The 14,987-nt window shown below is 30.6% G+C and overlaps 2 protein-coding genes across 3 annotated transcripts in view; one reads left to right on the top strand and one right to left on the bottom strand.

Annotated features, from left to right (window-relative positions):
• Positions 1-12,795, bottom strand: part of LOC132950071 (protein cappuccino-like) — a 41,266-nt gene extending 28,471 nt beyond the window's left edge. Inside the window, exon 1 of one of the 2 annotated variants that reach the window (XM_061021284.1) lies at positions 12,026-12,795. In XM_061021284.1, coding sequence (XP_060877267.1) covers positions 12,026-12,611 — 586 coding nt within the window. In that variant the 5' untranslated portion in view covers positions 12,612-12,795. The remainder of the gene's footprint in view (positions 1-12,025) is intronic. The other variant, XM_061021283.1, reaches the window with a different exon arrangement.
• Positions 3,108-14,987, top strand: part of LOC132950073 (maltase 2-like) — a 32,444-nt gene continuing 20,564 nt past the window's right edge. Inside the window, exon 1 of the mRNA XM_061021291.1 lies at positions 3,108-3,311. Coding sequence (XP_060877274.1) covers positions 3,274-3,311 — 38 coding nt within the window. The 5' untranslated portion in view covers positions 3,108-3,273. The remainder of the gene's footprint in view (positions 3,312-14,987) is intronic.

The raw sequence follows: 14,987 nt of genomic DNA, 5'->3' as shown, positions 1-14,987 counted from the left end.
CAGTAATATTGTGAGAATTAAATCGTTTTTAAACCGCCGTGTAATAAGATTAACTACGAAACTCGTTTGTACATCGTTTTTGGTGTTTGTTTCATGGCCTAAACGCCAATACCCATAAAAGCCTCGAATCCGTTCCACACAGTTGATTTCAGCGGTTTAAAGATGTTAGGTGGTATTTATTTTATTCATTGTGTTTGATCGACAGGCCGTTTCAGTCGAAATTCGTATAGGTACATCATGAGAAAAATCAATGTTGAATTTGTTCCTCCATATAGTACCTACCTACCTACCTACCTAATAAACTTAATAACTATGTGTGTGCCGGTGCGCATGTGTAGTGTGTACCTATTTTTTTAAAAAAAAAGATTGATCTAACCATAGCGGTCTATAATGTAATAATTTCGTTGCGGTTTCTCCAACACACGATCGATAGTAAACCGCAAAAATCCGAAAACGTTAACGATCCATTTTGTAGGTACATAATATGAAGAAAAATATGCTTTGGTTAGTATAGCTATATAATTTTTTCTTTTGTAATTAACGTAATTGTAGGTATAATATTATATAATAATACCTATGTAACAACATGTTAAATAATATGTCAATATATGTGCTTTACTTAAATGCAGTATAATATTTTTTTAATAATCAAAAAGAATGATTAAACGTAGGTACTTATACTACCTACCTACTTACAAAGAAGAATAAAATCGCATGTTAAGTCTCCCTGTTACACAATTTATTTTTTATTTAGCATTACGTCTTTATTGCTTGATCATTGGCATCGTCTATTCCACCACATGCTGTTTAGAATTTAAATATATAGTTATGCCATTACAGTAAATAAATATGAATTATCTTAAACCTATATTTGGTTAAACGTAACTTTTTAATACAAGTTCAATATTACAGGAAGACGGAAGTTATAGTTAGTACATAGTAGATAAGTCGTTAGTCATAATAATAATAAATGGCGTACGTCATTGTTTTTACGTTATTATTTAAAAAAAGGAATAATAAAATACAATATAATATTATACTTTTTTACACTGTGTAGAAGGAGACGTTAAAGTTTCACGGAACATCTTTATAAATCTAAAATCAACATTTCAATGGTAGATCGTAGTTAACTACATACTTTTATTTTATTTTTCAAATTTCTCTGTAGTTGTATCAAGAATAAAGAAAAAACTACCGACATAGCGACATATTCATCGAAAAATAATAAAGAAATGCTTTATGGACTTATAGTGTTTTTAAAATAACTCAATTCAGAATAGTTTTTGGAACACACGTTGATTTATCATCATCCATCACTTTCAAAAGTTACAACATTAGTATCCTCTGTACGGTTTTTTTAAATTTTTAGTATGACTTTCGTCTTTCATAATAACTGTGTAGGGCTCTTAAAAAATGTATTAAAAAAACATTATAGCATTACTTTACAAAAAATTAGAAATTAATTTTTAATTTTAATTTATCTATTTAAATAAATCTAGTGTTTAGAACTGCATAGTGTACATAGTATACTCGCCTATATATTAATTGTTAATTAATATATAGGCGAGTGACAATTTTTGTTAAAGTTCTATCTGCATTTATTTATTTAAATATTTATACAAAAATCCGAGTTTTGAAAAAGATCACAAACGGTCCTCCCCCAGTGTGGGCTCATGGACGTGTCAGTGTTGAATCATGCGATTAGTGTCAGTGTTATGCACACGCCATTCATTTTAGATTAAGGTAATGCTTTATATGAAATGTGTTCAAGGTTAGGTTACGTTAAGTGTTTTCGAGAAACATCCGAACACTCCTTAGGCCTAGTGTAGAACCGTGTGGAACCGAATAGAACAGCAATAAATAAAATATAAAACGTAGGTATCTAGGTAAAACCCTCTTTTATCGGCTCTTACTTCCCTAATTAACAAAATTTCACTTCCCATTTCGTCCACTCCATGACATCCTTTCACCCCAAGTTAGAGGGTATCCACACTGGTGGGCCTCCCTCCTCACGTTATTCATATTTTATTTATCATAGCCCATACTCTTATTGTGCCTTATTGTGTATTTTATTAATAAAAAAAAAAAAAAAAAAGGTATCTAGGTAATAAGTGCTCATAGCTCATTCTACGTATAAGCGTATAACGCGAAAACGTGTAGTCACTAGTCAATGGTAGTATGAAATAAAAAAAAAAATTAGGTACTTTACCGTTATATCAGACCCGGATGGGGAGGGGTGCCGTCGCGAGCAATCGCGGACTGCAGGTGACAACAATCGATAACAACGCGAGTTATAACGAACGCGCACTAGACGGAACGATTTTTGAAATTTTGAACGTCGTCAACACGTGAAAATACAAAAACCCACCACAAATAACACTATTCGGTCCGACCGTCTCCGATTGTTTATCGTTTGTGCCGTACGCAAATAATAATAATAATAATAATAATAATAATAATATTATGATCTGCCGGATTGTTACGTTACGTGTACGTGCACGTGTCGGTGTTGTAGCGCAAAATAACAATGAGAAAATTATAACTCGGGCAATTTAACTACTATGACAACAGTCATTATCGATCGGTCGATCAACGACCGTGTGCTTTCGGATTCCGGCGACAACATGCGCTCGTCCGCGTGTGAGCGGCGTTATCACGACTCTGTTCGACGCGCATTGACCGACGGCGTCGCGCGGCTCGTGTGGTACACGATAATATTTTATCAAAGTATAATATTGTGTAGGTATATATAATGTTATAAATTATTACGGGCATTGGGCGAACGCGCATGTGTGTGTGTGTGTGTGACGTACAACACTGACGTGTGTGTACAGTGATAACGATGAGTAGGAAATAATAATATATGAATATAAATATAATAATGTAGATCGCCTGCGCGCCGAGGGGAAAAATAAAAACTAAAATAATATTGATACGTTCCTCGAGCGGTCTCCGATAACGCGTGGTGCGTATCTTATCGCACGAGGCTTTGTTGTGCAGCTGTACAGTGCGCGCGCCGGGCGTCCGCGAGCAGTACCTGCAGCTGTCTGAACAATAATTATAATTATTATTATAATTGATAATAAATATTATTGTGCTGCGTGGTGGAAAGATAATATCATTATTATGTTATGCATCGAAATGCACAATATATATAGCTGGAGACGCAAAGTTCGGGCTCAGTGGCTCGATCACACTTGTTGCGCCCGTTGACGTTTATGTGTTGCGTGTGTGTCCCTGTGTTATACCGTTGTGTTTACATATTATCATATTATGTGTGCCGTGCAGTATCGGCCTACCTACCTACATAGGTAAGTGCGTAGTAAAAAAAAGGACGAGTTTATATTTTCTAATTGAAATGAGAGGTTTAAATTATTCTTGAGCGTAGTTTTGTTCAATAATACGTAACCACATACGTGTACACTGTACTTATTAAGTGCGTGTAGTATAATATGTATCTCGGCAATACTCTTGTCTGGCCCGAGACAGCTGAATAAACAAGAATAATGTACCATGTTTCATAAACCGTCATTCATAATTTTTAATGTCATAATTTCTCATTCATGGATACATTAAGGTATATCTACATCGTATTTTAACCATTATTTTAATTTTAAAGTACCTATGTTTTCGGTGTCCAAACGACGAACTTGGTTCTATTGGAAATTTTTGAAAGACTGAAAAGACTTGACGCTTTAAAAAGCCAAGAAAACACAGCGAGTTACTTTTTATTTCACAGTAATCTCTTATATGTCACGTGTCCTACGAGTTTCATTGTATTCTAAAATATGCAGTAAATCAGTTAAATCTTTTGTAAGTTAATAAATTTTTATTTATTTACAGGTATAAACTGCACAGGTAGTCTAAAAATAAATAAAATATTTCTTTAAAAAAATGATATTTTTTTTCTACAACAGTTCCTATAAAATAAAAAATCAGAAAAACCTGTTATTATAATTACATAAATAACTAGGTAATTTCAACTTCTAAAAGTTTAAGAAGATAATCATCTAACTTCAGAGTATAATACAACTATAGAATTAAGTTCTCGGTGGAAATAGTAGGTACTTATATCCCAATGGCCTATATCGCAGTGTATTTTAATTTATAAAAAAAAACTATGAAATACCTATGTGGCTTGTGGCTAAATAGATTATAGATAAACAATTTATTACAAATGCAAAATTAAATAATGTATTATTTGTATTGAATTATTGTATTGATTTTATTTTATTATGTATCTATAACTTATAAAGAATTATTTATCAATAATTAATACATAAATTAAAATAAACAAAAATATGACTTAACATTTCCCAGTAGTTTTCAAAAGCAACATGAAAAAAAAAAGAAAAATTTAGGAAAAACGGGAATTTTTACGCAAAATCGGTTTTTAAGAAAATCGATTTTGATTTTTGGTGTAACTCTTAAACAAACGACCGTAGGTACATGAAATTTTGACTGAATGTTTATTCTAGTATTTTCTATACACCATAATATAATATTTTGACTTATTTTGAGCGGTTTACGGACATTTTCAGTTTTTTTATTTTTTTTATACAAATATCAATAAAATGTTATTTGTTGGGTAAAACAGCTTGAAAATTTAATACAAGGCTTCTACTATACAATGTAACTTACTAATGTAATACAAGATTATCCATAAGTTTGTCTACCATTATCAAAAAAAAAATGTTTACTAGAAAGTCAAATTAAATTTTTATGAGCGTTTGAAATTCATATTTTTACAACATTAAACTCACTCGATTTCTTGTGTAACGATTTTCTTATTTTGTTGTAATTAAAAAACGTATGACTGTAGATACTTCAAAATTTCACTGAATGTTTGTTTTAGCATTTTCTATACACGATAAAATGTTGAAAATATTTTGACTCTTTTTGAGGTGTTTACGGACATTGTCAGTTTTCAATTTTTTTAGTTTTTTTTTCTATAAATATCAATAAAATTTTATTTGTTGGGTAAAAAAGCGTGAAAATTTAATATAAGGCTCCTGATGTATCGTTCTAATAGCAGTTGAAAAAAATTAAAAATCCATAGTCACAATTTTTTTTTATAAGCATTTAAAGTTAAATTTTGACGATGTGTATCAAATTTATAATTTAATAATTATTTTGTAGTTAAAAATTTATAAAATGTTCAACTTTTATAGCTAAGGATTGAAAATTGAAAACAAGGATCTAAGGCTCCACGTAAATAGGTTATAATATATAAATTACTTTATTCACAATAATATCATCAAATATACTTGGTAATATCATTCATAGGCTGACTGACCGTTTTCGCTCAGAATCGTTTTTCTTATACAATGATATTATATCATTGAATTCAAATTTAACACCATCCATTACAGTGACCCACTTGTAACCTACTGTACAGCAGAGCGACATCCACTTACCCACCTTTTTTTTTTTCTTCAAATTTATCGATCACGTTAATAATACTCATTACTCTGTTATTTGCTTAAAGCTCAGTTCATTATTTTAACTAAATACACGAAATCATCGAGTTTCAATAATTATACAATATATTTTTATAATTTACAAATTTTTTTTGTATAGTTTAAATAAGTACTCACCTAGTATTATATAATATTGAAGAATACAATTATAACAGATAGGTAGGTAGGTACCTTAACTTACACGACTACGTGTTTACATTTAACCTTTTTAATGTTTTAACTTATAATTATTACCTATACTGGCTTTCTCACGCATTATAAAGAATACCGTTTGTAATTTCGACAAGGATAATTTATTTTTCGTATTTCCTCGTGTTGAATCAAATTTTACAGCAATTTTGGGATAGTAAATAATATTAGTTACAATATTACAAATTATTTTTCTTATTATGAAAATTATGAGAAGAATTAGAATAACTAGGCAATTACTAATCAGTAATAACTATATCTGCATGGTAAGAGTAAATAATATATTTTATATCAAGTACCTATATAGATTAGATAGGAAATTATTTAAAATATTATATTAAATTATAATACATTATGTAGTTAATATAGTTATAAGTTATATATCTATAATAGGTGGTAATATATTTGTTAGTACTAGAAAATAAATACCATAATGTGGTATTGTTTAGATAATTTTTTTTCTCTATAATATGTATGAATTTTCCTTCTAAATTAAGTCTATTTAATTTTCTGAAAAGTATATAAATGTATGTTTATAATTTTTCAGAGGTTTTCATCATGAGTCATGAATTTAGCTTGTTAATTTTACGGCGCAAATATATTTTGTCTTATTTTAGATCGTACGTGATGATCATAGTATCAAAAACAGTAATGAGATTTCTCATAGCATAATATTATATATTTTTGTACGTCATAATACCACTCTCAAGTCTCAACTAGAAACTTCTTTAACCAATCCCAAAGTAGTTATTACACGAAGAACCCAAAATAAACGGTACATTTCTTTGAACTAATATGTGAGAAATGAGAATGATATACTATTATGAATTTACAACGTCAATTACATAACTCATGCACACTTTTTTATGTGTGTCACCTATTATGATCTGTTTATTTGGTACCTATACTACATCGAAACGTTCCAATAGAAAAAAATATAAGTCCTGCACAGTTGAAAGTCGTCTGTTATTGAGAATTACGTAAAAATAACTAAACCCGCACGCTATTATATATTTTTAGTTAATTTGTTTATTGACGTAATTTAAGTATCACATTTACGGACTGACCTATAACTACTATTGTTTTTATATTTACATTTTTGAATTTATACTTTTTAGACTATAGTTATTTCTTTTTAAAGTACATGGTAATAATTGTTGACAGTTACTATTTTGTAATATATTTTCATTCTTTGGATAGGAACAATTGATATGTTACAATAAAGTATTTTCAAAAAATGTATACCTATAATCTACCAGTCATTGGTACCTAACATATTATTTTTATAAGGGATCTGTATTATTTATGTCTTATGTGTGATTCTATGTGATACCATAATATAAACAATTATCTAGATTGTAGAACATTAAAATTACGTAAAAAAAAACACTGCACTTGTTATTTTCCACGTAGCCCTTATGAGGGGATTTAAAACTTTCTAAGGGTTGATTAATAATTTGGACTGCACTTATCATTTGGAACATTGGAACCTACTAATAAATTATAGCGGATTTGCGTTAGTTGCTATCAGATGATTTTATAAATTGCCTGCATGATATTTGATATAGTGGACATTTTTTCGAACTAATTGTTATTCTACGGAAATAATTGATGGATAGTAATAGTATGCAAAATCTTGCATATACGATAGTGTATTTTAGTACAATACGTCATATATACCGCGAAGGTTGGTGTGTAATAATTTCTTACTTCCGAATTCATCAAAATATTCATTAATTAATAATCCAGTGTTTTTGTGCCGGTAGCCAAAATAGAGTAAGTAGTATATATTTCTATATATTATTTAAACATAGTCAGCTGCTTATAAGTGATGTCTGTGAAGTTTCAGTGTGTCATTGTTTTATGAAATATTGCTGAAGTACCTAGTACCTACATACCTACAACTTACTTATAAGGTATATTATTATTTATTCAAAAGATATAAAAAACATTACATAATATTAGGTATTATATTATATCACTACGGCACTACATGCATTTTTATTTTTATTTTATCGGTAAAAAACAATTTTGTTAGGTATTTGCATTAATAAGATTATAAGAATAATAAGAATCAATATATTATAATGTATTACTTAGACTAGGGGCCTAAATAACTTCCCTATTTGCATCCTACTGCAAGTTGATTATTCATACTACTGCTTTGCATGTCTTCAGGCGACATGCATGCGTCTAGACAGTTGATATGCAAACTTGTTGTCTCTCAATTTCTCCCACACTGTAAGTACATAATATGTACATTTATAAACTGTATTCTTGTTAGTTAAAAAAAAAATTGTATCATTTCTCCCACTTCAGAGCAATTTAATAATATATTATAACTGTTTTTCCTGCAAAACACGGCTGTAAAGATACCGGCGTAGCGAAGTAACTAAAGATTTCAAGCCGATAAGAAAACCATAATCACTTATTATTGATTGTATTTAGGCATAAAATAAAGAAATTTATCAGAAATCATTTATGCCAATAATAGTTTAAAAGGTAATTTAAAAAAAAATTCAAATTCTGGTAGTTTAAAAACGAAAATGTAACAATATTTCCGAAAATAATAGAAAACTAAACAAACTACTTATTCGTTTACATATATTATGCATTATGAACGTATAGGTATAACTCAAATAATAGTTCATTTGATATCCTATTCAAAGTTAAATGTTAATAATAAAGGAAACTGTACAATTGATAGTTTGTACCTATTCAGCAGCATGTATGAATAAGTGAATAGTAAAAAAAATAATTCATGATATATTGTACGTATTAATAACTCGAAATTGTCGAAAGTGAGAAGAATATTCCCCTCAAACGCCCACTATACGCTTAAGTGCTTAACATAGTTTAGCTTACTACTACGTTAATATATTATATAGTAATTAAATAAATACATAAATGTTTGCAAAAATAAACTCAATTTTATTTTTGTTTCTCAAGATTAGAATTTCAAGATATAAAGAATCTACGGCTAATATTAAATAATGTAAGCAATTAAGATTAATTGGTTGATAGTCCAATATAATAATTTTGTTTTATCAATATTATGTCATCTTTCAATATGGCCTAAAATTAAAGTTAGAAGCGGCAAATATTTGATGTTGTTATAATTTATTAATTACCTATTTAAAATATATTCAGGATTTGTTTTCTAATTTACATGTATGTGGCTACCCAAAATTAAAGTAAATGAAATAAAAATGATAAATATAAGTAAATAACATTTATATGAATTAAACGTGGACGTTTACGTATCCCTGTAGTCCCCCTTTAGGTACATAAAATAATTTTATCCAAACAAATACTCGTTAGTATTTCTGTTACTGTTTCAAACATTGTAAACTAGGTAGGTATTCGTTAAATTGTCGCATTATTGTGAATTGATACACATTAATATATTGTCGTTAAATTACATTTTTGGACATTTTATCTGAATTACAAATGAAAACAAATTGATTGTTTTAAAAAAAACATTTATCGTTTTAAATTAAAATTGTGCAATTATTATAAACATGAACCATTGAACTCTATCGCGAGGATGTTAAATATATATGTATACCAAGACAATATTTTTGGATATTTAAATAATAGCATTTCTCATAAAAGTTCTTAATTCAAAAATATTAATCTTTTTTGTGAGAAGTAAAATCATTAGTGCCCACACTTTGATCATAAAAATAATAAGCACAACAGTATTGCAGACTAGCATAATTGTTTTTTAATGTGGAGAATTTCTCGAGATTGTTTTACCCTCCTACGCGCAAATACATGTTATTAGCTATAGTTATTACTGTATAAATACTGTTGTTGACTCTGTGTAGACCGTAAATTGTATACGACCAGACTTCAGTCGTTTTTAACAAAAGTGATACTTATTTATATTTCGTAGCACGGTTATTATATAGTAAAATATAGCACTGTAATATGGATACCATGTTTTATAATATTGTGCCCTTGTGTGGTCTTCTCGAAAGACGTATATGGGAATAAAACAAGAGTCAACGAACAATTTAAACATCCCAGGAGTCGTATTTTTGGACGTATTCCAAAGACGTGTGACTCCATAAATTCATTATTACGAATACCTAGGTAATATTATATGATATTCTAATAATCTATCTTGATCGATAGGCAATTATTAGGCATGCATGTTTTGTGCAGGTGTAAATTATTGTCAAATGTCTACTGCTGTTGGACAAAATACCAAAATAACTGAAAAAAACGGTTTAAATGAAAATTCCATCCAGGAGTCTATTCATTTTGTTTGGATTTTGAATTTGAATTTACAATTAGAATAATATGGTTTTGTTGTATTGGCTAAATAGGTAGGCATACTTACTATATTGACAGTTAGTTTTGACTTTTAAATCTACATACTATTTAATTTTCATATTATATTATTGAATTATTCTTTACGATTACGAGTTATGATTTTTAGGTAACTTTGTCATTTCACTTGCATATTGTATCGTCGAAATAATGACTAATATTTAAATTCACTGATTACGCAAGGTTTGTCAATTTAAATTTTTGTTTTAGATACCTATACAAACTGAAATTTCTATTTTAGGTAATTTTATTATTGTTCATAAGAATATTATAAAATCCTTTGAATACTTTCATCTTTCACATGATTATATTCATTATAACCTAATACAATATTTTTTTATAGTTTAAATATTTAAACTGATAATGCAATGAATGTACAAACGTTTTAAATTTCTCACTGTATGATTTTTTATTTTGTTGTTTAGTTAGAAGTTTATAAAAATAATTATAATATTACATCTTGAACCTAATGGTTTAATTATTTTTTTTAGTGGTTAAATATTAAATAGGAATACAATTCTTGAGAATTAAACAAATTAGATTCTGATTAGAGCGTGGTGTTAAGTGGTTTCATACTTTCAGAGGACAAGTGGTTTTAAACTAAATGGTGATTTTTTTTTTCTAAATTAAAATGAGTTTACAAGTATCAATGAAAACTTAACAGAGATTGTACTTGTGCGTTATACAGGGTAATTATTAGCGATACTTAATTTATAAAAGGCATGTGACGGAGAAATTTAATCAGTTAACCCAATTGTTTTATATATATTGACTATTTTCAAATGTAATAGTTATTACCTAGTTATTAATGTATAATTATTCAATAACAATGATCGATGTAAGTGAATAAAGTTAGACGTATTATTATGTCTATTCGTAATTGTAAAATTAATTAATTTTTTTTGGCTTGTACCTACCCATTTTAAAAACACTTTTTGGGCCATTGAAAATATTCCAAAATGCTATATCTACAGTATTTTAAAATTTATAAAAATTACCAATCAGTAAGAAATTTTAATACAAATCTTTGAAAAAAATTATTGTTTTATTCTAATTTAAATAATTCAAATCATTTATGATTAAATTAATTATAGGTGTACAAAATGAATCAAAGCACTCGCTTGTTTTAGAAATTATTTATTTACAGACATTTTAGTATAATTATTTATCATTATGGGAATTTAAATACATTTTTTTCAAACAAAATGCGTTAGGTTTAATAAAATTATATATATACTGATATTATTAATATAATATACTGGTTTAAGATGTTTAATTCAATAAAAAATCGAAAAAATTGTCTATCACTGCCTGTAATAGGTAGTTATTACCACATTTTATGCAACTATACGTCTATACTATTAAGACTAACTAACTATTATAATACTTTATAATATAAAAGCAAATATGAGCAAGTTAATGAGAATAATTAACTTCAGGTTAGGTCAAGTGAACACAAGATTGTTAAGTTAGAAAATTAATAGTAAATTTAATTCAGTTAATATACTTTTTTAATTAGTAGGTACATGGATAACATAAAAATATCTGTATATGTATCTGGTATAATATAATATTATTTTATTAAAAAACGTAACAGACATTTTAGTATTAGATTATTTTATACTTAAATCCCGTTAAATCCATATGAGTAATTAATGTATAAAACTATTAAAATCAAAAATATCTTTAGTTATATCTTGATGGATTATTTTTAAATCAACTGTAAAAAGCCAAATTATTTCAATAGTAAATTAAACTAGTCAAGTTGGTAAGTAAATCATAAAATGAACAATAAGTTAAAAAAAATTCTATTCTATAAAACTGGTGCAAACCTTTATCGCTGCTTAGGCCTGCGCCCATATAATATTATGTGACTATATACCTAGTGGCCGATAGAGGGACCAATGACAAGAGTACCTATATAGTGGGTGTTAGCAGTAGTTGCAGGGTTGGGTGGGATTGGCATAAAATATGATAATTTTATGTCATATAGGAAATCGTAAGTAGCGAGGACTTACCATTGGCGATTGCCGATTGTAATTTGGCCGGGCTCAGTTCGACTTTTCGGTGCTTGACGATCGTGAAAGCCTGGTGGGCGGCGGCGGCGGCCGTGCGCCCGGTACTGCCGCCGAACGTTTCGCCGCCGTTCACCACCATGATGTCGTCCGGTTCGTCTCTGGCGTCCGAGTACACGCTCTGCGGGCTGGTCAGCGTGTCGGCGAATACTGAGGAGTCCTCCTCTTCCGAGGAACTGCGGGCGGACTCGTCGTCACGGTCGTCGCGGTGGCGGCGGCGGCGGCGGTTGCTGCAGTGGTGCTCCTGCCGGTGTTGTTGTTGCTGCTCATCTGCATGATGATCGGTATCGTCGTCGCGGGCCGGGGGAGTCCGCTGCCGGCGGAGGTCACGACTGGTCACGGTCACGTGATCCGCCGTTGCCGCCGCCGCCTCCGCCTCTGCCGCCGCCGGCGCCGGTGCAACTGGTTTCCGTAGCACCCTCGTCGCGCCCCCCAACAGCCAATCGCGGGTGCCGGTGGTCGGTGGCCTTTTGTTCCGGCTTTTCGTGCCGCCACGTGACGACGGCGTCGAACTCTGCAGGTTGCCCATCGTCCGGGTTCAGCGTGGTTGGCTGCGCAGATACGAGTTCAAAGGCTTGCGCCTAATACGACTATATATTCTATAGTCCGCGGCGGCGACGACCACAACGATGGTGACAAATGCCCGCTGACCGCCTCCGGATATCCTCTCCGGAAACAACGTACGTCCCGCCGTACGACATTTTTCATGTCCACGTAAAATCTACAACACGCAACATTTTTGTGTACAATACATAATAATATTATCATTATACATACATATTATTATCATTACACTGCACATGGTACGATGCACATCGCCCCACGCGTACTTGCAGCGCACCGGAAAACTACAATGTTTTTTTACACGTGTAGGTGTATATAGGTACTATCGTTGCACAGGACACACTATATTGATATTTACTTTGTGCCTATAAACCATAAAAAAAGTTTATGTACATTGACATGACAATCGAACAAAGTTGAAAAATATCTATATTTCGCCATAGGCCTATAGAACACTGTGTTTATCGCATAGAGTACTCAATGTGTTTTATCATCGGTGATTGTTATTAAATATGAATCTATGTAAAAATATCCCGACGATTCGATGAGACCATAGACAGTGTATGAAACAAAAATGCCCAGTATAAAATACATACATTCCATATTTAAACAAATTAAAGTTATATTAAAGTATACCTAATATTATTATGTGTTTATTTGTATTTATTTAATTCGTGGGGTGGGGGTGTGATAAGAATATGATTAAAGAAAAAAGGTATTTTATTTTTTAGTTATTACATAAACATTTAAATACCTATATAATAATATATTATGTTTAGGTATTCAAGTAGACTAAATCAAGTAGTAAGTAGGTATTTTTTTTAAAATTACAGTACCTATAGGTAATATTTTAAATCTAGGTTCAATTTGTCATTCCTTATAAAACTCTACTTATATCTAACTGTTTTAATTATTTTCAAAATGCAATTTCTTCATCAAACATTTTTAGATTGTACATTGAGTCATTCAGCAGTAATACATTATTGCCGTTGACATTTTTTCATAAACACTTATTTGGTATAGTATTTGTACCCATATAAAGCATAATATTTCCCATGATGGCCGATTAGCATAATATATTGCATGAGCATAATATCTACTAGTACCTATATTATACTCATCAATTACATATTTTTTACAATTAACATTTAGGGCATATAATATATTATATAGTCATATAGCCAATAGTAAATAGCCATCATATGCACATATCTGTCATATAGATAGTACCAAAATATCTTCAAGAGTTTTTATGCGTGGGTCTTTCTTCTTCTATACGGTTAATTATATATATTTGTTTTCTGTTTGACACTTGCACTCAATCATCGTTTATAATCAAGTAGTTTTGACTGTTCTGAGATAAATGTTTAAAGTGAAATACGTCTTAAGTGATCAGCGATAGTTTATTTCTCGTCCCAGTGTGCTACATAATATAATATTATTGTTGTCGAGAACTGTAATAATTGCAATCTGTTGAAACGTTGTTTAACGTTAAAGTCTACGGATAACCTGCGGGATGGTCGTCAGAAAAATGTCAGTAATTAACAATACTATTTGAAAATATGAATCGTGTCGTTTCACCCACATTTTGAAAAATTACATTTATAACTATTATTTGCATATTATTATTAAATGCAAATTTTCCCGTAAACCACGATGAAAAGTTTCATCATACCGGAAACGATGCTGTTTTTTTGCTAACATACAATATTATGCACTCGTTTGACGTCAAAACGGTTTAATCTAAAAGAAACCGACGCCGCGTGGACGTGGAGATTAAAGGCTGACGGTGACCGCTTTTTCCTTAGACTGACTGACCAACGATGGAAAATATTGTGGTTGCAGTGGTTACACGCTCTCGAATAATATACTGCACACAGATAATATTATAATGTGGACCGCGGTCGTGGCGGTCGCCGTCCATATTATGGTTTGTGTAAATCACGAGCGGCTACCTGCGATATATTTTCCATTGATCAGTATTAAATAAAAACGGTGGACGCCAACCATTTTATTCACATCCACCACGCCACCGCCTGAATCTCAACGGTTCTCGATTAAACCGTTACTCCGACGCTGTTTGCGAATAAGTAAAGCGTTTTGCTGTACGACGACATTCCGGCGATTACGCGAATCTTGTGTATGTATATATTTGAGTCTCATCACTTCCGATCCGAAGGAACCCGTCACATGAGAATTACTGTGGCCGAGGGTGGCTCCAATATATATGTATATTCAATATTGTATATTATTCGCAGACTCCTCGTACCTGCAAAACGCCTCTACGACCGCTATTCATATTTCATATAATTTATTATAATTGAACATAATGTATGTGTTT

The sequence above is a fragment of the Metopolophium dirhodum genome, chromosome 8 (genome assembly GCF_019925205.1).
Source record: "Metopolophium dirhodum isolate CAU chromosome 8, ASM1992520v1, whole genome shotgun sequence".
Taxonomy (NCBI): domain Eukaryota; kingdom Metazoa; phylum Arthropoda; class Insecta; order Hemiptera; family Aphididae; genus Metopolophium; species Metopolophium dirhodum.
The sequence above is the reverse complement of the archived record's forward strand: the minus strand, read 5'-3'. Positions and strand labels throughout refer to the sequence as shown.